At 40.1% G+C, this 23,611-nt stretch overlaps 1 protein-coding gene and 1 long non-coding RNA gene across 6 annotated transcripts in view; one reads left to right on the top strand and one right to left on the bottom strand.

Moving 5' to 3' along the window:
- The first annotated feature begins 128 nt into the window (after positions 1 to 128).
- Positions 129 to 23,343, top strand: LOC130607092 (uncharacterized). Of its 2 annotated transcripts, XR_008974158.1 has the most exons (5): positions 129 to 188; positions 3,033 to 3,152; positions 5,976 to 6,032; positions 7,256 to 7,387; positions 23,007 to 23,343. It is a non-coding gene; the product is annotated as an uncharacterized LOC130607092 (long non-coding RNA). The 2 variants fall into 2 exon arrangements; XR_008974157.1 differs by lacking the exon at positions 129 to 188 and having other exon boundaries at positions 2,590 to 3,152.
- ITGA6 (integrin subunit alpha 6) overlaps positions 6,563 to 23,611 on the bottom strand; it is a 54,871-nt gene continuing 37,822 nt past the window's right edge. For 3 of the 4 annotated variants that reach the window (XM_057423886.1, XM_057423887.1, XM_057423883.1), the window contains 20 exons: positions 22,894 to 23,104; positions 22,250 to 22,443; positions 22,017 to 22,105; positions 21,154 to 21,281; positions 19,346 to 19,441; positions 18,802 to 18,863; positions 17,463 to 17,620; positions 16,292 to 16,447; positions 15,463 to 15,578; positions 14,353 to 14,542; positions 14,167 to 14,250; positions 13,929 to 14,008; positions 13,708 to 13,785; positions 13,503 to 13,605; positions 12,255 to 12,428; positions 11,199 to 11,297; positions 10,724 to 10,834; positions 10,542 to 10,640; positions 10,007 to 10,132; positions 6,563 to 7,307 (listed from right to left, as the gene is read on the bottom strand). In XM_057423886.1, the coding sequence (XP_057279869.1) occupies positions 7,149 to 7,307; positions 10,007 to 10,132; positions 10,542 to 10,640; positions 10,724 to 10,834; positions 11,199 to 11,297; positions 12,255 to 12,428; positions 13,503 to 13,605; positions 13,708 to 13,785; positions 13,929 to 14,008; positions 14,167 to 14,250; positions 14,353 to 14,542; positions 15,463 to 15,578; positions 16,292 to 16,447; positions 17,463 to 17,620; positions 18,802 to 18,863; positions 19,346 to 19,441; positions 21,154 to 21,281; positions 22,017 to 22,105; positions 22,250 to 22,443; positions 22,894 to 23,104 (2,513 nt within the window). In that variant the 3' untranslated portion in view covers positions 6,563 to 7,148. Of the gene's footprint in view, positions 7,308 to 8,797; positions 8,928 to 10,006; positions 10,133 to 10,541; positions 10,641 to 10,723; positions 10,835 to 11,198; positions 11,298 to 12,254; positions 12,429 to 13,502; positions 13,606 to 13,707; positions 13,786 to 13,928; positions 14,009 to 14,166; positions 14,251 to 14,352; positions 14,543 to 15,462; positions 15,579 to 16,291; positions 16,448 to 17,462; positions 17,621 to 18,801; positions 18,864 to 19,345; positions 19,442 to 21,153; positions 21,282 to 22,016; positions 22,106 to 22,249; positions 22,444 to 22,893; positions 23,105 to 23,611 lie in introns of all 4 variants that reach the window. The other variant, XM_057423884.1, reaches the window with a different exon arrangement.

Below are 23,611 nucleotides of genomic sequence, written 5' to 3'. Positions count from 1 at the left end.
GCCCAGCCCCACGCAGCGGCGATGGGGCGGAGGAGAGGGCGGCTCCGAGGGAGTGGGGGGGGGGGGCGCCGAGAGTACTTCTGGCCACGCGGGCGGAGTAACAGCCGCCGGAGTCGCCGCTGTGCCCGGGCTGTGTGCGTAAGGAGGCGGCGGTCGCTCCGTGCAAGCGAGAGCCCAGCCTCTAGCAGGTGCGGTGGTGGTACGGGGGCCGCCGCCGCTGCCGCCTTCCCCGCGTCGGGCTGCGGGGCGTTCACGGGGCGGGAAGCCGTGAGGGGACCGGAGGCAACGGTTTCTCTAGCGAGGCCGAACGGTGCCCTGTGTGTGCACCCGCTGTGGAAGGGCTATCCTAGAGGTTGGCCCACGCGGTAAACGGCGGGCTCGGGGAGGGGGAACGGGTGGGGGGCTGCCGCTGCCCCTCGCCGCGGTCCGGGGCGGGTGGGGGGCGCCTTTGTGGCGGCGGGGACCCGCGGGGCTGCGAGGGGAGGTTGCGGAAACCCCCAGAAGTAGCGGCTTTGTTAGCACCGCTGCCGGCCGGCGTGAGGGCAGCGCCTCACCGGCGGGGTTCCAGCCGTGGTTTAACTGCCGTGTGCGTGTCGGCTTGGCGGCGGGATGGTTTGCAAAGGGGCACCGCGGGCTCTGGAGTCCCTTCGTTGGATTGCAGCGTGCGGGTGGTAGAAAGGAGGGGAGGGATAATGTGTCTCTTAGAAACAGAAAAATACAGGGGAAAAATAGGGCTTCCTTCTGCACAGATAGACTCCTGATCGGTCAGCTAGCATAATACATGGCTTTATTGGTTAAAGAGTACTTGAATCGTATGTCACACTATATCAATTGGCTGTTAGGATGCAGTATGTGAGGTACTAAACAGTGGTATTTAATAGTTTCTTGAGCTGTTCAGGTAGAAATATCTAGAACGTTAAAAAAAAAGGCAGTTAAGAGTGATTATAAGCGTACTGCAGTGTAGATACTGAATTCTGTAATCCAAATTGTATACGATGCGGTACAATAGAAGATCTGGTTCTATATAATTTGCTGCTTTTATTGTGGATCCCTGTATTTGACCCATAAGTTTATCATATGAAGTCAACTCTTACATGTTGCTTGATTTCCTTTAAATGTGTCTTGTGTTTTGTACCTGTGAGTTGTCCATGACCTGACAGGATAGATGGTCTCCACTAGAGTGGGAACTGCTTGCTGTTTCTGGCACATTGATCTGTTCAGCCCTCTGTTGGCTTGTTTGGAGCCTCCCATTAGAGAGATGAAGATACCATAATGAACTCAGGTGCTGGGTTTGTTGTTCAGGGGTTGTTTTTTTTTTTTTACTGTTGCATTGAAATACAGAAAACATTGATCTAGTGTGCCTCCAGTGACTGTGTCAAAGTGAAGCAGTAGTTCAGTATTGGACTGCTTCATCTGGTCTGTAAAGAGGCTATACCTCCATCTTGTGCCAAGAAATTAAGGGCTTGTTCTGTTCTGGCTGGGGAATGGTGGCTAGTGGGGTGAACCAACAGCTTATCTGTCTCTGGAAGTCTTCTACACAGTACAGGTTACTGACAGGTTTTGCTGTATTGCTGCTTGTAGGTCACCCCAGAAGCACCAAACAGTAATTTGAGTTTTGTAGTTGAGACTCTACTTACAAATTGCTGTGCTTTAAAACCATTTTATAATGGCCTCTCAGTTGTGAACCAGCACTAGTTTAAAACAGTGCCTACAAGCAGTAGGTTGGGTATTTGTAAATTGTTGCAATTTCTTATGATGGCTCTGAGTTGGCTTCATCTTTAATGCCTGTATGTTACTGTCCTGATGCCTGATGTTTCAGCTTAACAGCCTACCTTAAAAAGTGGCCTACTGCCTGAAGTTATGTTTGGATATCAGTCCCCAAGCAGAAGATGTAGCAAGGGCTGTCAGAGGCTAAATAAAGCATTGCGCTTTGTAAGCCCATTCTCAATAATGTAAACAGTGAGCACTTTTCTCAGGGAAAATCATGCTGGGTGAGCAGTAACTGTGGACAAGGAATTGTGGATATTTATTTAAATGATGTGTTCAGAGCAGTACAAACCTCTGTTTACCCAAAGGCATTGTCTTGGTCTTGTTCAAACTACTGATCAGAGACTGATCCATGTAAACTCTTATCTGATCCAGTGTGACATGAGCTGGAGCTCTGGTGTGCCAAAGTCTGTAAGATCTTACACAAGCAAAAAAGGAGAAATGCATTATTTTTGTCATCTGGCATTTTTCTGCTCATAGCCCTGCTTATTGGTGTTCCTGAAATTATATTTGGATCCATAATTTAAATGGGACAGAAGGAATTAGACTGTAAGATAATTGAAAGCAGTTAATTTGAGTCTAAGCATTACAATTTTAATTTTTTAATTATTTTTGGTTTTCAGTGTAAGCTTTCATAAGGCAGTTGGAAGCACTCTTGCAGGGTATGTCAGAAGGAGCTGTTGGTTTGTTAAGGCAATACTATAAATAGCCCCTTACTGGAAGTCACTGTTCTTGGTTGTTTCATGTACTGGTACTTATCTCTTTTCCTCCCTTTCCTCCAAAATGGGCACATCATAGGTAAAGAAAAAACCTTAAGTATGGATATCCATAGAATATCTTTTTTTCTCTTTCAGTGGTTTATACGCCTTGCTATGGTGTCTTCACAGTCACCTGGTTGTCCTGTCCATGTCTCTCTTCTGCTTGTGTATTTAATCTGCACAAAGGCTTGTCATTATTATTCTTAGGGGTTTGATACGCTAGAAAATTCTTAGGATTGGCTTGATGTGGCTTTGGTATCCTTTTTTAGGAATAGAAATAAAAAGATACCAAAATGGCAGCAAAGTTGGTCAAAAATACGAAGGGGTTTCTGTATCAGTTATCAAACTGTAGTAGATACAAGAACATATATATGGGGTCATCTATTTTAATTCGATATATAGCTGAACTTTGGAGTTTGTGAATTCTTGCCATGCTCAACTTTGTGACTGAAGACCAGAAGGCAGTTGGAGAAATTTTATGATTATCATGGATGACTTCTTCCATAGGACAACTACACTACATAGCTACTGAAGTTGAGCACTAATGTTCTGTGGGAACAGGAACAGCACAGTGTCACCATCATGCTGCTTAACTCTTGGCCGTCATCAGTCAGGATGCTGATTCAGGTGGGTCTGTGGACTAGTCCAGGATGGCAATTTTTATGCTGTTTCTCCCTGCTAAGCTTGGAATCAGCCACAGGCTTGTCTCGTAAGCCACTGGCAATGATAACATTTCTCAGATGTGTTAGCTGTTGGTCTCCTCCCCTGCAAGAAACCAAGCAATATCCCACAAGCATTTCTTTTAATCCTCTTAGCAGTTGTGCATTATTTCATATGCTCCTGGCAAAAGTAGTTGACTTTTCTGTCCCTTCCTCCCCTATCCCCTGAAGACACTGAAAGAGGTGAGGAGGAAATAAGTAATTAATGCTGTGTATCAGTGGTAAGAGGGGCTATATGTTTTTCTGCAGTAGGTAAGCAGCAGCAAGGACATCTCAGAGCTAGAAAATTAAGGAGGAACAGGATCTAGCTTTGAGTGTGGAAAATGCAAATGGCAGGCCCTGTACACCAACAGCATCACACCCTGACTGGGGCATTAAGGCAGATTTCTGTGGCAGTTTTTCAAGGTAAGCAATTGCTGTGTTTTTCTCACCAGGATCATGGTTAGGACTCCAGCAAGGCTATGAGGAGGTTATAAAAGGTGTATAGTTTTAATTACAAATCCACAACCAGGGGAGACAAATGGACATTTAAAGATGACCAAGAACTGGCATAAAAACTGAAGGAAGTGCTTATGCAGCAGCACCACCCACATTCTTCTTGTCACCACGAGTGCATTGCTTGGCAAGTTGACATGTACATGTGCCTGTTCTGGCTTAGAGCACCACCAGGTTGTTTCATCACAGTTTGTTCTCCTGGGTTTTGCAAACCGTCTGCTGACACTGTCCTGTTGCCTACTCTGTGCTGGGAGAAGTTATTTCAGCTGGTTGTATCTAAGCAGACTTCTGGTTCTGCGTAGTCTCTTCATTTTAGTTAAGACACACTGCTGCAGAGACAGCATTGTAAGGTGGGTGTTTCAACTGGGGATTGGTGTTCTGGTGCTGCTTCCAAAAGCTGCTCTTCACATTATGTGCTGATTTTTGTGTACAGGCACCCTGTTCTGTCACCTCTTCCACATATAACTTAACTTCTGCAAGAGGCAATGACTGAAATGATGCTGTGATAGTCCCTTCTTACTGAAAGCTTCTCTTATAAGGTATGGGTCCTGTGCTGTGACAAATATGCGTGAAGATACTGCAATTTATATGGCTCTATTTAGGCTATGTAGTGTGTTTATTTTATATATAGATTTATACATACACACTACACAAGCACTAAGTAAATATATAGTACTTTATGTATGTATATGTATACAATGTGCATACAATTACCTATACAGTACTGTACTACTCTGTATGTAGTATATACTACATCTAGTACTATATAGCATATATAAAAATCTAATATACTATATTTGTGCTGTACTTCCTCTTATCAGCTACTTAGCTGTTCTCCCAGCAAAGGCGAGCCAAGCATCCTCTGAGGGTTAGTGTCTTAAAAATGGATATAAACCGAAGGTTTCCTGTGTTGTTTTTCTGCATCTTTTTGGCTTTCCTGGTTTTGGGGCCAGGGAGTGTCTTTGTTTTGGAGGGTGTTTTTGGTGGAGTTGAAGCTGTATCCTGCAATCATGTAACTATCAGTATCAAACTTCCACTGCTAATTACAGCTAGGTATGTGAAGTCCTTGACTAATTTTGGGGGATCCATCTATCTTTCCTAGTTACAGAAACACCTGTCTGGCCAGGGAGCTTTTAGAAGACCACATGCATTTTAAGTACCCTGAGCAGCAGAGGTGAAGTGCGGAGAGAGGAGAGAAGAGGGGGTAGCTCTGCCCTATGGGAGCTGATGCTTGGTGCTTTACCAGAGCCTGCTTTATCCTAATGCTGGGAACTACAACAGCCAGCAGGGAGTCTGTGAGCAAGAGATTGTGTGTTATCTCCTGCAGTTGCCTTATCTGACCTTTGCGTGGGGGAGGACTCCCACAGTCATGGCAGTATTGAGCGTGAGACAGTTTGTTACAGCTTGCAGCTTCCACCTTACTCTTCTAGTGAACTTGGCTATGGCTACCTCAGATAATTATGGTAAGAAATCATTACTACCAAAACCAATGTTTCATTAAAAAAAAAAGATTTTATTTCACACTTCTATACAAATATCCACAGGTAATTTTGAATGTAGCATTGCTACCTGGTACAAGAAAAGTTTGAGAGAAATGTATACCAGTGACAGGACTTACTTTTCAAGAATTTGCAGTTTAACGCTGCTAAAATGTTCATGTTCGTAGGTGAGGGGGACAACCTGCTTTTAAATCCAAGGCTGTTTGTCAGGCTTAGCTCTGACTAGCCTGGCTTCTGATGCTGCTGAGTCTTTCAGCAAATAAGCTAGAATTGTAAAAGCTCAAAAACCAGGTAACAGATAAATACACATGTAAGTGTTCATAATGTCACAACATACTGAGATTATCTAATGGAAGGAAGAAGAGTCTTAAATTAATGCACTTTTTCTAATAACTTTTTAGGTGACCACACCTTAAAGAAGGTACATTCAAAGTTAGTAGTAAAAATAAGACACTTGACAGCTGCCCTCCTAGCAGGTTTTTACCCTATGAGGGGAAAAAGTACCAAGAGGTTTTTGCATAGTTCAAATTACTAGCACTTAACATGCATACTTTTTGAGCAGAATTCTGTTTCACATGGAATAAACAACTGTGAACTGAATCTTTGTTCTTAAATAGTACCAAAGCTGTAGAACATGGGTAAAAAACTAAACTCTTTAAATAGTTTTAGCAGTTATGTTACAATAACTAGATTACTGATAAAAGTAGAACCACAATGTTGTGTTTATCAACATTCAGGTATTCAAGACAATTCAGTAGTCTCAATATGGATCAGCTCAGATCCCATTAGTTAAGGTAAGTTGGGCATGTAGAGCCTCCTTCAAGTGCTATGTGACAGCTGCAGTAGTCAATGCCTTGGCCAAACAGGAATTTCTTATGAAGCCGGAAAGCTGTTTCCAGAGAACCTCTCATTTGCAGGAAGTATAAAACTGTATCTAAAACCCTTTCTTCTGCTTGGTGTCCAAACTGTTCAATAGTCTGAAGTAATATACAGATCATGTTACAAGACCTGATGATTCCTATTACATAAAGTTACATGTATCACAAAAAAGCCCCCATACACATCACTGGAATAAATATTTACAATTTTGGAAAGCATTGGCACCTTCAGTGACTTAATAAAATGCAGTGATAGCCTCAGGTCTCATAATCTGAAGTTCAAAAACACAGTGGACTTGAAAGTTCGGTTAAGTCTTTGGCCTAACAGTTAGTCAAAGACAATGATTTATAACAAAAATAAATACAAAAATGACTAAAATTTGTATATACAAAAAGTACATCTAATACTCAAGCCTCTCTTAAAAAAAAACAAAAACTCAAGAAAAAAACAACAACAAAATAAACCTGTGTGTATTTGTTGTGACCAAGAGTCACACAATTCGAGCAAAATGACCTATTGCACATGTAATTTAAAGACGATGCTTTTTGTTAAGCCCTAACTACTGCAGTAGGCAAAGTTTAAAGTAGATTGGCAGGTCTTCAAAGTGTACTTGCACAAGGTGTGTTAAGGCAGCTGTGTGTTTATAATGGACTATGCATTGAGGGAAGGATGAAGAACTTATCTTGACCTTAACTGTCCATTCCTTGCATCCCTAGGAAAGAGATTATGATCACAGGAAGAGGTCTGCTGTAGTGGTTTTGCATATGTTGCAGAAAAGACCCCAAATCAACACAACATCTTCTGAAGTGAGTGTTAGATTTGAAGGGGGGAAAGAGGCAGTCTGGAAATTAAATAATGCAAGTCAAGTCTTTTGAAGCAATGTTAACTGTGCAAACAAAAGCCTCAATATAAGTAGTAGTATCTACAATCAAATGGTGAATGTCAATAGTGTTCATAGATCTAACTCCATCAATGTTCTATTAATAAAACTTTAACTTCTCTCTGAACTTTGCGATGAGAAGAATTTTTCACTAAGAATAACTTTCATTTTCATTCCATTTTGTGAACCACTGTTTTGTCTCGAGCTCTTTGTATTTCCCATCTTTGATGTGTCGCTCTTCTTTTCGAATTCTTACAGCATGATACCGGGGGACACTGTCTTCGTACCTGGAACGCCGGAAGAACCCGCACTACAGCAGAGAAGGAAAAGAACAGATTAGATTAAAGTTGCTGGCAAAGTACTATGATTACAGAGATAAGTTCTGCACAGGTAAGAAAATTGAACACAATTACAGATATAGTTCGGGAAACTTGCTTCTCCTGAATCAAAGGTGGTATTGTCTTGTACAGTGGTGTATTTTAAAGACAAACACAGATTCCCAGGACCTTCAAGAAAAGTTACATGAGGGCCTTGTTTTTCAAAGCACCATCTCAACTACAGTCACCTGAATTAACTATCCATACACAGTATTAGAACATGGCTCTTGCTGAGTTTGCCATAGGATAAAAAAACAACACAAAAAAAAGACATAATTGGAAAGTTCTGTAATGTGCCATGACACAAGTCTCCCTACATGAAACCTAGTGCAGTTTTTGTGCCCTGCAAGTTCTTATTCAAAGCCACTGTAAAATGATTTTAAATATTGATGAATAGATTAAAATTAATTTTAAAAACAAAATGGAGTTATGGCCACAGAGTTCCAAAGATGATGATGGGTAGATACTGAACTTCACATGCTCAGGGGTCACTGATGTCAAGGTTAAGAGACATTGTGCCATCCAGCTGTCATTAGGTAATGCTAGAGGGAAAAATATTAAAGCGGTTTTGTTCACAGTATTTGTGGTGCTGGGGTTTTTCTTTTTGTCTGGTTGTTGCTCAGTTTTTGTTGTGGGGTGTTGTTTTTCTGTGGGGTTTTTTTGTTGCTGTTTTGTTTAAAAAAAAAAATACTAGAACTTACATGGGACTAAATTTAAAAAACTGCACCGAGACATAGGCCAAATCTTTAGCCACTGCTTAGTTAAGATTTCATTAAATGTTTATATGACATATTCTAGTTAATTACTCCTCCCCATTCCTTCATCCCAAGCATCACTTATTAATATAGTGTACATGCATGTAATATCAAGTTGAATAAAGGTTGCTAGGAGCATAAACTACCATGCATCTAGTAGCTTCAGCAAAAGAAAGCGTGTTCCTAGAAAAGCGTACCTTAGAATTGAAGAAAAACAGATGTTTCCACAGCAATTCTCATTATGAAAACCCTTTTCTTTATAAGCAATATGTACCTATTAGCATGCATTAAAGATTAGTAAAGCAAGTTTATCTGTTGTCCACAGTCTTAGCTTTGTATCTTAACTCTGCAGTTCTGATTACCATCTCTCAAACTTAAAAAAACTTACGTGTACTGCTAAAACATAAATTAAAAAAAAAGACTAAAAAACACTGCAAGAAATCAACATTTGCTAAAGAAATAAACAAGAAGCTTTTTAGACGAAGGTAAATGCCTGTGTGTGTTCACGTGCACCAAAAGCGAAAAATCTATCAACAGAATGAGCAAGCAAGTATGATAGTTTGAAATCCAAAAGTTAATAGAACGTATGCAATAAAAGCTCCATAGTTAGCCACCGCAACAACCAGAGCATGTGCCACAGTTAAACATTAAAAAATACCATCAATTACCAATTACAGAAGTAGATCAATACTATGCATCAGAAGTAAGCCTCTCTTTATCAGATGGCTGAGCATGGATCTCAGCCTTGTGATATGTGGCATCGTAATGATCTTTCTTATTTCTCTTGAAGAAACCACACTACAAGGAAGCAAGGTATTTAGTCAATTTTTGTGGACTGGAAGAAGTCAAACCTGTTAAAACTGACTTAAATTACCTCTGAACTGTCTTCCCATTATCCCTTTGCAGTCCTCCTCTCCCCACCCCCTCCAGAAGAAAAAAAAAAAAAAACATAAGGTCTAGCAGCTTCTAGATCTGAGCACTTCTTGGACTAAACTCAATCTGTAGAACAAGAGAATAACCTGAGGTAAAAATATACTGGTTTAAAAGCACTTTGTTAAATTTATAATGCAGCTGTTGTTTGTGTTCAGTTGGTTGTTTTGTCTTTAAGAAAAACTACTATAAAGTAGGTCCACAGCTGGCAGTGAAGAAGAGAAGTCTATACTGAAATATGTTTGTGGACTACTGCACAGCAAATCAGAACTATCCTGTGAGAAGTAACTTGCAACAAATAGGAGCTCCTCAATAAAGCTAATTGCTGCAGTTTCTAAGGAAGAAAGTAAGTGACAGATAGAAAGAAGAGGTGAAAAAGAATATCCTAAGTAACCTTGTGCTATCCTGTAACAGCACATGCTAACTGCCTATGTCTCTTAAGAACTAAAAGGACTGCCCTGTTATACTTGGAACCACAACTGGTTGTAAAAATGCCAAAGGTAGTTGAAAAATAGGTACTTAACTTTTTATTTTACAAATCGCCTTTTGTGATACTGTCAGTTTAATGGCATTTCTAATGCTACTGGGAACAAAGCCCTGCTAAAACATTTGTAAGTAATTCACATGAAATTTTACACCTAACTGCAGAAGCTCCCATTAGCTGTATCCGTCCACATCAAAGTAAATATAGGCTCTGATTCAAGTTTTGCACAGAGCTCAAAATACTTCATCTTGTGAGGATGTGGAAGCTGAAAAATTTTGTAACAAGTCTTCCTATGTAACCATTTTAATTCCAAATGTTGCAAAACTGAGACTCAAAGGCAGTATATGGTTTGGGCAGTTTGCTCTATTTTGAGACCCAAATACAAACTTAATAATTTGCTTAATTATTATGCTGTCTTGTCAGTTGTAGACCAGGAAATATAACCAGATGAATAAGAACTCACCTTCCATAGTAAGAATACCAACAGTGCAAGCATCAATATGCCAGCAAAAATAGCCACTGCGATGATCCACCAAGGTACTCCTGTATAAAGGGCTACTGGTTTTGCAGGAAAGACAGTAACACGCACCTAAAGGAGAGAAATGCATCAAGATGGAAAGAGCATGTCAGAAGGGTCCACATTTAATATACTGTTACGGTTTATATAGTCTTATCTCTAACAAGATGCCTTCTCTCTCTCACCTGCAAAATGTTTTTGAAGAAAAAGTTCCTGCTGGTGTTATTTAAATATGGTAGTGAATTTATCCAACCCAAAACAAGGTAAAAACGATAGATAATTTAAAAATTGATTAAGAAGTTAAGCTTTTAGCTACTTTTAAAATGGGGGGGTTTTCTGGTGGGTTTTCTTTGGTTGGCTCAGTGGTGGTTGTTATATTCAATTTTGTTTGGTTTGGGTTTTCGCCCCCCCCCCCAACTTTTGATTTAAGCTGGAAACATCACAACCACAATGTATGGTTAGCATTAAATGTTGAACGTACCTGAGCAACTTCATTTGTGAGCTTAACATTCTTAGCTGCAGCAGGAACACTGATTGAAGCCCTAACAAGAATGTCTAGATAATTCATCTTGGAGTATTCCTGTTACAAAATAAAATACAGAAATTAGACACAGAACAGGAAACAGCTGTGACCTTCCAGAAGGGGCATGTAAGGGGACTTACTTCTAAGAAAGTACTATTCCACAGCCTGGAACGTAGCACTATAGATGCCTTGCTGTCTAAACCCTTCAGGGGACATTTTATGTCCACACAGCGTGCATTCACATTGCAGTCCTGCAATTATAAATTTATATATGTAAATAAAAACATATCCTCGCAAACTGTTTAACCCCGAGATTAAAAATTGGATTATATACAGCATATTTATATGCAGGAACCAAACTCCATTTGCACTGACAGCAACCGGAAAACACAATAAAAATGTAATTACCTATTTATTTTAATATAAGTAACTGTGCAGAAATTATTTTTCTCTCATGAGCAAATAATGTAAATGAGGAAATTTTAAAAGAACTGATACTTGGATTTAAGACAAAAGCAAAGCAGTACCTTCTTTCACCCTGGCAAACTCAGAAAAGCCCTCTTAAAAGTGCAGAGGGTGGTATCTGACAAGACTACATTGGAGCAATATGCTTACCAAGGTCTTGTATTTTCTTTCTGAGAATAAAGAAAGTGTTTTGCTGTCTGTAGTCTGCTTCTCTGCAACTTCACGTTTCCTTCTTGAGTTATGGGATTCCTAAAGAAGTAAAAATTTTTAGTATTTTATCTACCATAGGCATCTCTTAATGCTGACCCCATACAACCAGAGAAACAAGTCCCGTGAGTATTTTCTTGTTCCAAGATCAGCATAAGTGACATCATTATATATCCCCACTTACCCACATTTATTGCTAATAGTAGAGTCAGGACAACTACTAGAATTTGAGATTACCTAGAGAGGTCAACTGATTACTTTCTTTAATAGGTCAAGGGTTTAGAGTTATAAAGCTTTTGATGTTACTTCAATGTTCTGTATAAAGAGTATTAATGTTACTATGCTAAAAGAGTAAGATTCTGCTAGAGGCAGTAGATGATTTTTTTAACTGTATATTAATTACATTCACAATGGAAGTTCATTAACTGATGAAGTGATCTGACCAGAATGGGCTTATGTGCATGCATTTTTAATGGTGGAAATTAGAACTCCTCCAAAATGATTTTAAGATGGGGGTGGGGGGAGAGAAAAATCACATCTAGATACAGCGCTTTAGTGTGCCTGACATTTGGTTGAGAAATTTTTTCTCATTTGTTATAAATAAGGAAATTTAAATGCAAGTTGGTTTCTTTCTTGTTAATAAAAGCACATGGAATTCCCCTGGGCTGGGGGGGATGTTTACATTTATTGTTAACAGATTTCAATAATGCTGATGAAATTTGTGAAAGCAATCAGTGATTGTATCCTGTAAGAGCTTATGACAGCAGTGCCCATCGCAAAAACAGCCACCGTGATGACAGATTATCAGTCCTTAAGCTCATTAGCTGAAGTCTCCTAATAAGCTAAACCCTTGATACATTGTTCATGTATTGTGCTTGTGAGCTGCTTAAGACAAACAAAAAACCCTTCTGGAGGCAAGTTCTTATGCCCTACTGCCACATGCTGCACTGCTTTCATGTTTCACTAATTCATGAAGAGAAGACATAGAGGGTAACATACCACAACACGCAGACTATTGATTTCACTTTCAGGTTGACAGGAGACTTTTTCCAATCCTTTGGAATCTATTTTCATCAAATAAAGCAGCCACTTGCCATTACTGATTTCTTTTGGCCACTGGATGTCCAGGGAAGCGGTACCAAATGTTTTCAGTGGTCTGCCCAAGTTAGTTACCTGTTAAAACAAACATTTTGTAAAGTGTGAAATACTTAAAGGGATTTTCTTCTTGATCAGATGGGCAAGTTTTAAGCATGCAGCTAACAAGAGATTTAAAAGCAGATAAAACCATCAAAAATAGCGTAAAACTAGCACACTTGGATAGCAAGTAAATAGAGTTGAAACATAAAGATTAAAATTTCCTAACATGAAATTTAAGGTGTTGATTTTCAGAAATCCATCTTCATGTGAAACAACAACTCCGATTTAGAGTTAACAAATCATTCAGTTATGTAAGTGAGGTAAATTGCAAGTTTACAAGGAACTGACACAGAAAGATAACCAGCTGTTGCTCTCCTAAGTCTGGAAGTTGTTTCCCAACCTATTTTTTGCTTTCTTGGTGTTACTGTTCATGATAGCACATTCTAAAACTTCTGCTTCTACTAGCTGCTTCTACTTTAATATATATATATACACATACAGGTGCACATAAAGCAGTGACAGAGATGGACTTTAATCCTGACAAACTGGTATGTACAAAGCGGCTCACGTTAATGATATAGGAAAAGTCACTCTCTCGTTGATAAATACTTTTTTATGGAAAAAAAAATATCTCTCTTACGTTCTCCTTGATTTATTAATTATGCAGAAGACGAAGAGTGAAACAGACCCACACATTCAGAGTGGCTCCCACAGTGTCATCTTTTGCCTGCTCAGCCCTGCACGCAGCAAGTACACATACCCGCTGTCTGTGGGTCTCAGCTAATGCCTGAGCACACCACAGTTAGGGTTCTAGGTTTCAGTTCTGTTCCCTACCTGCGTGGGGATTTATGCTGTACAGCTGAATGTGCATGAACTGCTCTGGAAAAATCAAGCAAGCCTCAGGCCAATCGCTCAAAAGACCATAACACATCAAGGCCTAAAAAGCAGCTCTGGTCTGCAGTCTGACTGCATGTTCTTCTTCATGGGAAGTCAAGCTTTTGGGATGAAAGAAAGCCTGTTTACATCCAGCAACTTTTTCAAGTATTCATATGCATAAAGAGATAAACTGTGGATTAAAACCACCTGTTGGCATTAATATAAATTACTCACTCTGAATTCATACTCTATGAGGTTTCCAATATTATCTTCAGATTTCATAGCACTCTCACCAACGATGTTACCTCCAAAATACACCTGAGAAGGTTTAGCAACTCTGTTCAGGTAGGGGTGGGGAAGGAGAGTAAGCAGATTTTAATCAAGTCTCTGGCAATACTGTCATCCCCAACCCCCCATTCATTATGCTATCATCACATACCCAGTGAGTGATAAAAGCAATTCAAGAACCACTTTAGCACTAGCTGTAATTGGTGTTGAATTCACTTGAGTGCTTGTTCTACAATGAAAAGGAAACAATGCTGTTTATTTTACAGATTTGGCAGTATTCACATTACTACTGCTTTTGTGAATTTAGCAAATTACTTCAAATTGTTTACAACTCTATATAAAACACAGCACGTGCACACAAAGAAAACTTACGTTTCCAACTTCAGATTGATGTCCAAGTCTGTTGTATCAACATTAACTTTAGTGGTACTTAAGATCAGATAAAAGGTTACCTAGACAAGAAGTAACAATACAGTATCAAAGAAATACACCATCGAGTTTTAGCGTTAAAACGACATCCAAATCAAATTTCCAGTTATGACACACAGAAACTTTGGACAACTGCATCAAGAATCAGGTTTTGTAACTTGAGTAAATAGGTGCAACTTACATTGGAGTTCCTTTTAAAAGGATTTCCAAGTTCACACTCTGCTTGAGAGCCATTTTGGTTAGCACCACATGTTAGCTGTTTTTCCTGATGAAACAGAAACATTAAAAGGTCAAAATAAAAACATTAAGGTCAAAATATGCTGAAAGTATTTAAAATTTGAGTAGCTTTTCTCTTAAAAATACTTACAGGATAGCCCCTCATCTCTCTGAATGCAGAGTAAGTCAGACTGTCTGGGAAAGTTGCTATTAGTTTAGCTTCATACGCATCCTCACCATCTTTCTGTGGATTTTTTGCATCAGATGGATTGTTTGTCACCGTTATCTCCAAGGCAATATCCTTCTGATCTTTCAGAACAAGCACCGGCACACCATTTTCACTACAGAGTATACAGGGTTGTGCATTAGGAAGATAAATGTGTATGAAGTTTGCTTCTTACTATGGTTTGCCCAAATACAGTTCTCTCCATTAGGGAAGAACTGCTGTTAGACCATAAACACACGAATGGTCAGAGTTTTTTTTCCCAGACTAGTATTTCATGTTGGGAAGTTACCAGGACAGAACAGACCGATACACCCTCCCTCAGGTCATCAAGAGGTTGTAGTATTTCTGAACCAGCACTTGCCTCTGGCTCACCTGTAACAGTGGTGAATTTCCCCTCAGTAAGTTTACTGACCTACTTTTTCTTTTAAAATGTGTATGGTTTTGGCTTCTGAGTCAGGCTGTGGCACTCACTGCTAAAGGTGACTGACTGTTGACAGTAAAGAAACATAATTCCTTTTTTCCATTTTCACTGGCCCTCCAGGGAGCAGGGATGCAGCAGAGTGTCAGGTGTGTGTTACTGTGAAATCGTTTTTTCTGTTCACTTCTCTGTAACTGCTTGTCTTGGGCTACTAGACTATAGTATATCATGTCATACAATCAAATTTCAACTCAGTTAACACTAGTTATATGTAATATATATTATACTATATATTCTGATAGTATCATACACAAACTTCTGCAAGGCTGGTTTAGAATCATTTCTCCAAGGGTTAGAAACTTTTTTCTAACTCTTAGCCCACATATGCATAGTTGTGGTCACTTGTATCCATCTGACTGTACCACCATTGCTGCTTTTCTACAGCTCATGCCCAGTCCCCCACCTTCCTCACCCTGACAGGTGATTACAGCCACACGGGGCTGTCTTTGCCAGAGTAACAGAACAAAGCTGCTCTAACACCCAAAACCCTCTCCTAAAAGTTCTTTTAAGCACTCGTTAGTAATTTGAATTTTAGCAATGCATTAATGAAGGCTTACATTGGCAGGTAAGTAAACCTGTCTTCATTTCCTTCTCTAGAGCAAAACCGGTACTGAAGTTTCAGATTGCTATGACATTCATTGTCTTCTCCACATCCTTCTTTTAAGAACTCCACCTAAATAAAGCCAAAGGACTGTTACTGCATATCACATGATAATAGCTTAAAACAAGATTCCTGATGTGTACTGTATGAAGCATCAGAGACACTTTCCTGGATAGGGTAAGATTTTAACCTGACTCTTGCCCATCAAGACTTTTTTTTGTGAGACATAGCCCTTGGTGCTGATAATTGAGAATTTTAGATGTGACCAGAAGGCAAAGTTAGATAATTCTAAGCAAGAGGTACACTTCCAATAAGGAGCAACATTCTTAAGTCTTCAGTGAGTGCTAAGGAAATGAGATATCCACTGCTGCAGAGCTCTAATGCCATTACAGCATCCTAACCATGGAAAAATTAGATGGTACATTACTTGTGATGTGGGACAAGCATTCACAGCAGGAGACAATGGATTTCCAGTTTCAATCAAAAGCAAATTTCTTCTTAAACTTCTTGTGGAGAGGAAAAAAAAAAAAAAAAAAACACAAACAAACCAAACCAGCCTGGCCACTATACTATCTCCACTTCTACTACAAAAGAAACACAGGATCTAGTTCATAACATTCTGTAACAAGTTACAAACAAATACAGAATATAAGCCAGTAGTTACACATCCAGTGCCACCCCAGTTATTAATTTCCTTTGGTCATAATTTAGCTTTCTACAGCTTTTAAAATTCAGTGAGCCATCGAAGTGCAGATTTGTGGGAAAACGCGGTATCAAAGGCTTACTTTTGTGGTCTTTGTTTCAGATTCATTTGAATTTAGAATTGGTATCAGCTCTGGAAGTGCTCTGTCTTTTCTTGTGGACGGTGAGCTAGACTCCAGACCAGCAATTTTAACAGTGACTGACACTGGAATGGGTCGTAGCTTATCTTTGATTTTGTCCTGTTGAAATATTTTAAATGGCATAGTTAGTGTACAGTGCAGAGAAGAAAAAGCAACACAAAGGCTAGCTTTTGCTGTCAATTTTAGAACAAGCACTAAAGCAAAATCTTTCCTGCTACATCTCCCACTGTTGAAGCTATTCACTATATAGAAACCCAGCATTTTCTAAAAAGGCACAAGAACACAAGGAGCCCAGCCCTACTGGCTGGCTGGTTTAGGTTTTTTGCCTGGCTTCCCAGTGATGATTTCTCTCACTGTTAAAAGTTCCTACGAGTAACATGGTAACTCGGGCAAATGGAATTCACACTACAACAGTGAAATAACACATTGGAACAGGATGCTCAGGAAGGTTGTGGCTGTCCCATTCCTGGCAGCGTTCAAAGCCAGGTTGGATGGGGCTTTGAGAGCAACTTGGTCTAGTGGAAGGTATCCCTGCCTGTGGCATGGGGGATAGAACTAGGTCATCTTTAAGGTCCCTGCCAATCCAAACCATTCTGTAATTGCAGTGCGTGAAGTTCAAGATGCTTAATTGCTCTGGTCAAAAGCAATGCTGGCTCATTACTGCTGAGCCACAGGCAGAGAGTTTGTTCAGCTCCTGGAATAGTGCCACCTTTAAGGTCTGCTGTAGCAGTCAAGTCAGAGAGCACTTAACCAAGCTTTCTTGTCCTGCCCATTCATCCCCTCCAAAACCCATGGGTTAAAATTCTCTTCCTAGCCAGTGACACCGTTAAATTCTGTAACAATTACTTCTGTTGGAAACAGCTCTCCAGCTTGGCATCTATTGCCTCTCTATTGCTGCAGTGGCTACAACTTTTATTCATGCTTTGTAAGAAAAGCAACAGGAAGAAGCAGCATGCATGCAGAGAATAGTAAGGTACTACTTAATTACGGTTTGTTTTCCAGTTTTAAAGCTTTATACTGCATGTGACTTTTAAGATATACAAAGGTACCATGAGGCTGAAAAAAAGAGCATGCTTTTGTTTTCAGTGGGTCTAAATGAAATAAACTGCCTTACCTGCAGTACAAGCTTGGTTGTCACACACTCTCTTGAGTTCTGCCCCCTCAGGGTTGTGTTTGCAGTGAACTGATCAGACAGGTGGTCTTTAAACCGCACCCTGGATGGCAGGCCTAACTGCCTCCTCTCGTTTTCCGCTTCAAATGTGTACGTGATCTCTAGATGGAGAAATAAAATAGAGTCACTGTAAAAAAAAAACCTTGCCTTGTTAAAAAGAACTTTAATTTCACCAGCTATGACCTTACAACGTTATTCTGGGAGACTGTTCCAGCCAGTGCTGGGCTGCACAAACCGTTCTCGGCTATTTTGCCCCTCTCCAGTGCAGGGCCAGGTACCCTGTACATGTACCTAAAGGAAACTTTTACACCAAAACCTTCATTTCCAAAGTACCCCATTACTTCGCCAGCATGCAGAGCTGGCTGGAGGAGCTGTAATTGCTGCTGTGGAGCCAGTAGAGGGCCGAGATACAAAACTTTGTGAATACTCTGAACTCTCTACACCTTTTGATCATCTACGTATTGACCAAGACAGTTTAATGCTGAAAGGATGGCAACAGCACTGAGCATTCCAGGCCTGAGGAGTGCGCAGACGGGCACACGTGAGCAGCCTCTAAGAGCTGGAAGCACTTGACCTGTTGAAGGACCAGGACCTTATGCAGGCACATCCTATGGATTTGACAAGTAACTGAGAAACTCTAGACCATACAGGAGAAGGAGGTTTGGGCTTAAAATTCTTCTCATTTCCTCTCAAAATCCTACACAGTTTTCCCAGATGTAGTAACAGTGGCATTTTAACGAGAGAAAAAACAGGACACATGAGAAACTAATGCTTTTAATTTCTAACTATATTTATGGCACAGTCTTCCAAGCTCCTATTAATACAAAGATCTTTTTATTTCCATTACCGATTTCCACAAAACCATTTTCATCAATACAGAACGCTGGTTTATATGGTAAGTCTCCAATGAGAAAGAATGCTTACTAATGATTTATAAGATGGGCTTTAAAACTGCTTTCTAAAGCAGCACTAACCTAGAGAAGCAACATGGTGTTGGTCTGTATGGCAGCCTCTTGCTCACTGGCAGTTACATTACCTAGAAAGGTTCAGTTCGGTCTGTCATGAACTTTGTAACACACCAGCATGACTCTAAAGACAGATGGTGTGGTAGCTGACAGACCTTAGTACCAAGTCACATTTTACATCTGACAGTCACAATCTGAGGTTAGTCACTATAATTTGAGTGCTGTTCTTCCATTACATGCTCCAAATAATAATTTCAAAAACCACACAAAGCACGTGACAGACAACCACATCAGAAACATTTATCGTCAAAACTTACTTATTCGTGGATTTAAATCTCTGGGGTTTGCAGTATACTGAAAGCAGGCTTTCACATCCATCCTGTAAAAACAGCCAAGAAATTAATAGGGCACAGTCCAACAGGCTGAAAAGTTTTAACAGTCCATTGACTGATATTATCAGTTCTATGACTCTGGTTTTCATGCTACAACAGTAATTTGCTGCTTACTAAACAGAACTGCAAAGCGAGAAAAAATGGCTAATAAGCAATTAGAAGGACTATTTTCTGGCATTTGCTCATGTATCTCTACTGAGAGCTGCTCAAGGTAAGATACTGGTAAGTGTTAAAATCTGAAGTGGCAAAGTGACATTCATTTTCAAAAATGGACATTATGAACAGAACAATTCCACACCTTGTGCTTAGCAAAGTGGTCACAGCAAATTCAGGAGGTCAAAATGATCACATGTACGTATATTCGCTTAACCTGCATGACTGTCACAGCCCTCCGAGTTAACATCATCACAGCGGAAAACCCAAGACACCAAGGCTTCTGATACACTTGTTTGTTGTTTTTTTAATTTACCATATTTCACTGGGGTCCTCGGGGTTCTTTTTCTTCAGATCAATTCGGTCAGGCTGTACCGTAATGCTTTTTTTAATGCTTATCACAGGCCGGGATCTTTATTTGGAGGAAAAATGGGGAATCAAAAGAGGGGGTAAAACAAAAAGAAAAAGTTTCTGTTAAGATCAATGCAGTAATTCATGTGAATCCCAGACACCCTCCATGCCTGCATGGATTTGCAACAGGCACCCCAGGAAACAGAATCTGGCTTTGATAATGGTTAGAAACAAAACTACTCTAAGCAAAGCGAGTCACAAAACCCAACACAATCGCAATTAAATGCCTGCCTGGGAAGCAGGGCATGTTAACGTGTCGCTGTGGTTGTCATTTTACACATGTATAAAAACCAGAAAATTCACAGTGATGGTTCCCACCCCAATGGTAATTCAGCCCGTGTGAACTACTGTAGGTACTGAAGTTCATTGAGATTAATGTTCACAACAGCTTTAATGTGGAGCCTGGGTGGCTGTGGGAAAAGATGTTTTCATTTCCTGACTCCTCTGCATGTAGGCTGTAACCATAATTCAGCCTGACAACTTTTCCTTTCTCTTCCTTTTTGGAAGGGACAAGAAAAGACAGTTCTCATGAGCAAACGAATGAGCTGATCCCATCAAAGCATCTAAGCGCTGCTTAAAATGGCCAAAAAGCCGCCGCCTCCTCTTTCAGCAAATTTCTTTTAAGCAGGCCACCACTGTTGGCCACCACAAAGGTTTTCATTCTCATCTCTGTAAAAGTTTTCATACTGCCCTTATCAGCAAATGATTAAAGCTCCTTTTGAGTAAGCAGAACACTTAAATCTAAGCGACCTCCCTTCCACCTACTCCGTTCTCTTCCATAAGCAACAGGAGTGTCTTTTGTTGGCTGCTATTTCAGTGTATTTAAGAATATTCCAATTCCGTACACAGATACGATACACCTTAGAGATGGGACGGTCAAAAAAAATTGTAGGAAAGGTGGTCTGTCTGAAAGGTAGAGTTGTTTTGGGAGTTTCTGTTCCTCCTCCTTCGGGACCTCACAGCAACCACCAAAGACCTGAAGCTGACGTGGCAATCACAGCTCTGATGAGGAGACAGTCTTCTTCCTGCTCATTACTAGTGATTCACAGTACATTAAACTGGAAAAAAGGCAGAGGTCTGCAAAAGACCATGACCTCATCCCTAATTAAGGCATATGCCACCAAAATCTGAAAATATCCTGTCTACAGGGCTGTCTCAAAGCTGTTTCATGGACCCAGTGCAACATCAGGAAGGCCGTATGCCTCGCTGCTTTTGGATCCTCAGCTACAAAAGAGGGGTTTGGTTTGGTTTTGTCCTATCTTCAATAAAGCAAGATTAGATCTGTAACAGCAGCAAACAAAAGCTCTAGCAAACATACCAGTTAACTTCTCCTTAAGGCAAAAGAATTATTTATCACCCTTAACTCCATCAAAGGACATCAGCATCCAAGTAAGTTATCACTGGCCAATGCCAGGGTACAGCTATACTACACGCATCAGCGCTCCACAGTAACTGTCCACATTCACCCTCTTACCCTGTATTGATTGTAAAGCTTCTCAATGGGAAGGTCTAAAATAATAAACCAATTTATGGATTTTTTTTTTCCCTCCAGAATTTCCAGCTTCTAGAAGGAAAAATGCACTGCAGGCCAAACAGCTTTGTGTTACTTCTCAGCAGGCTGGTTTTTGAGAAAACTAAACCTAAAGCCTTGGTTCTGTATACACCACCAGTTCTGTATTATTCCGTATATAATACCAGTTCTGTATATAATACCTGAACACAGAAACAGAATCTGAAAGGGAACCAACAGCAATATCGGGGTAGGAGTTTTTGTCCAGGTCCATGTTTCCAGCAATAGAGTAACCAAAAAAATTGGTGCCTGTTTTTTCACCATCAAGAATCTAAAGATCAAACAGATTGAGGGAATTCAGACATTTAAAAGCTCTAAAAGTGAAATAAGCAACAAGTGAACATCATTGACTCATGGCCAGGAGAAAAAAAAAAATAGATACAAGGAAATGGGATCTCTGTGTTCAGGTAAATAAACTGAAGTGCCAAGGTTTGCTTTTCTTCCAAGAACTTACTGTGCAGTAGCAGCAAGTACCAGAAATTACTGGTTCGCACAGAAATGTGACCTAGCTTATCTTTATTTATAGCATTTATGCAGTAAGGCACTTGAAACTGAAAACTTACCTAGAAAATACTCTTACAGGATTCTAAGAAGCATAATCAAGTTCCATTCTCACCTTGTAAACTGAACACAGCAGTCCTCAAGTAAATACGAAAAAGGCATAAACATATCTTCTTAAAAAGGAAAGTGAAGGAGCAGTAGTGCAAGAGGAAATGAACACACCAATTATTTTAAAATCCAAAAATTTCTTTCAAAAAACCCAGACTTACCCATCTACGCGCCTTTTTCTTTCTCTACGTGTTATTGCTGCCAAAGGACTGCCCAGGAAGCAAAAATGTGTATTGAAATTAAGCATCCCTAAACTTCCTGGTCAGTAATGCAAGGGCCCTGTGACTTTTCTGCATGTCCCCCAACCCACTAAAAGCAGTGGAAAGGGAGAAGATGGATAGTCCTGACATTCATTTTGTGCAAGACTAATTCTGTATAGTAACGGTTATTTCATTACCTGTGCTGGTTTTGTGTTTATTCCATTCCTGGATCCATGATAAATGTATACTTTGCCAAAACCATCATAGGGAGCCCCTATTGCAATATCTGTTGAAAAGAAGTGGCGGTATCTAAAATCATTCTTGCTCTTTCTGCAGCCTGCAATCATGTTGAAGGTGCATACAGGGTGTTCCACGTCTGGCATTAGCAAGAAAGTGCCGTACGTTTGTACGGCAGTTGTGTTTCACTCACCTGGATATCCGTCCTGATTAACGTCCCCTACATTTTCAACTGCAAGACCAAACATGGAGTCGGTGGTTCCATTTAAGCGAATGGGCTTTACTCTGTCCCATTTGCCTTGCTGGTTAATGTAGATGTAAGCAGCACCACCAATGTCTCCACTTCTGTCAAAATACTGCGGGGCTCCAACAACAATGTCCTGCCACCTTAGAATTAAAGGAAAAAAATGAAGGGATGCTTTTACAGAAGGACTGTGAAAAATGACTGATCAACTGATGGGACCACGGTCTCAAAGTCAGCTGGCCAAATAGCTGCTGAACAGGGGCTGAAAAATACATTGGGCTGGTTGAGCAACAACAGCTCCGATACTAAAAACTGCTTGTGTTCCCTTTGTGACATACAAGGATCTTCTAGGGCCTTTATCAGGTATGGGATTTGTTTTTTCCTTCTGTGTTTCCACTAATTGTTTAAATAAAACTCTTTTCTGTAATTAGAAATGTAGACTGTATCCTGACTGGTTCTCTGAGGTGCCCACCATTTCCTCCAGCAAAACATGGAGGATGGGATTTGGCATTCCTTGTATTTCTAACATGGAAAATCAAAGCAGAAATAAACCAGACTGCCATCCTTCATTATAGGAGTTACCAAGGCCATACCCATCATTGTTGAGATCCACAACAGCAACATCATAGCCAAAAGAAGAGGCCAGCCCTTCTCCTTCAAACATGTGCTCGAGTGACAGCGCTCTCTGGTTTTTCTCTTTTTTCAGTAGAACAACTGCTCCGCTGTGGTTGGCTCTTGGGGCACCAGACACAAAAGTCATCTCATCCTGGGAGACAATTCCTTTACCAGAGTCCAAAGAGAAACCTTTAACAGAGAAAGAAAGAAAATATGAATACACAAACTGACAGCTTGTACTGCTGACAGGGAAAATAAATACTCCTACTATATTAAAGTGGTACATTGAATCATGGAAGTTTTGCCTAAAACAGAGTACAATGTACTGGGCATTCTCCATTTCTACTTGGACTGGTGGATCCATTTTTACAGATCTACACTGTTCCACACATAATATCTAAGTATTTCCTCCACAAAACACATTATTGCATTGCTCACTCAGATTTACTTTTCACAGACACCAAATACAAGCTTAGAACTTGAACACCAGCCTTACCACTTGAATATAGCACAAATGGTTCACCTCTGGCAAAATTATTCTAAACCTTGCTAAGTACAAGTCAGTATTGTTCTGCTGCAAACATGCACAATGTAACACACAAGCACAGTACCTCACATGAAGGATGTACACAGTATTTGAGAATCAGCTTACACAGTAATGGTGAAATGGGCAATTTTGATATAAGCAGCCCTAAA

The sequence above is a fragment of the Pezoporus wallicus genome, unplaced genomic scaffold, assembly GCF_028554395.1.
Source record: "Pezoporus wallicus isolate ANWC-B61680 ecotype Strahan unplaced genomic scaffold, APGP_CSIRO_Pwel_v1 contig_1181, whole genome shotgun sequence".
Classification (NCBI taxonomy): Eukaryota; Metazoa; Chordata; class Aves; order Psittaciformes; family Psittacidae; genus Pezoporus; species Pezoporus wallicus.
The sequence above is the reverse complement of the archived record's forward strand: the minus strand, read 5'-3'. Positions and strand labels throughout refer to the sequence as shown.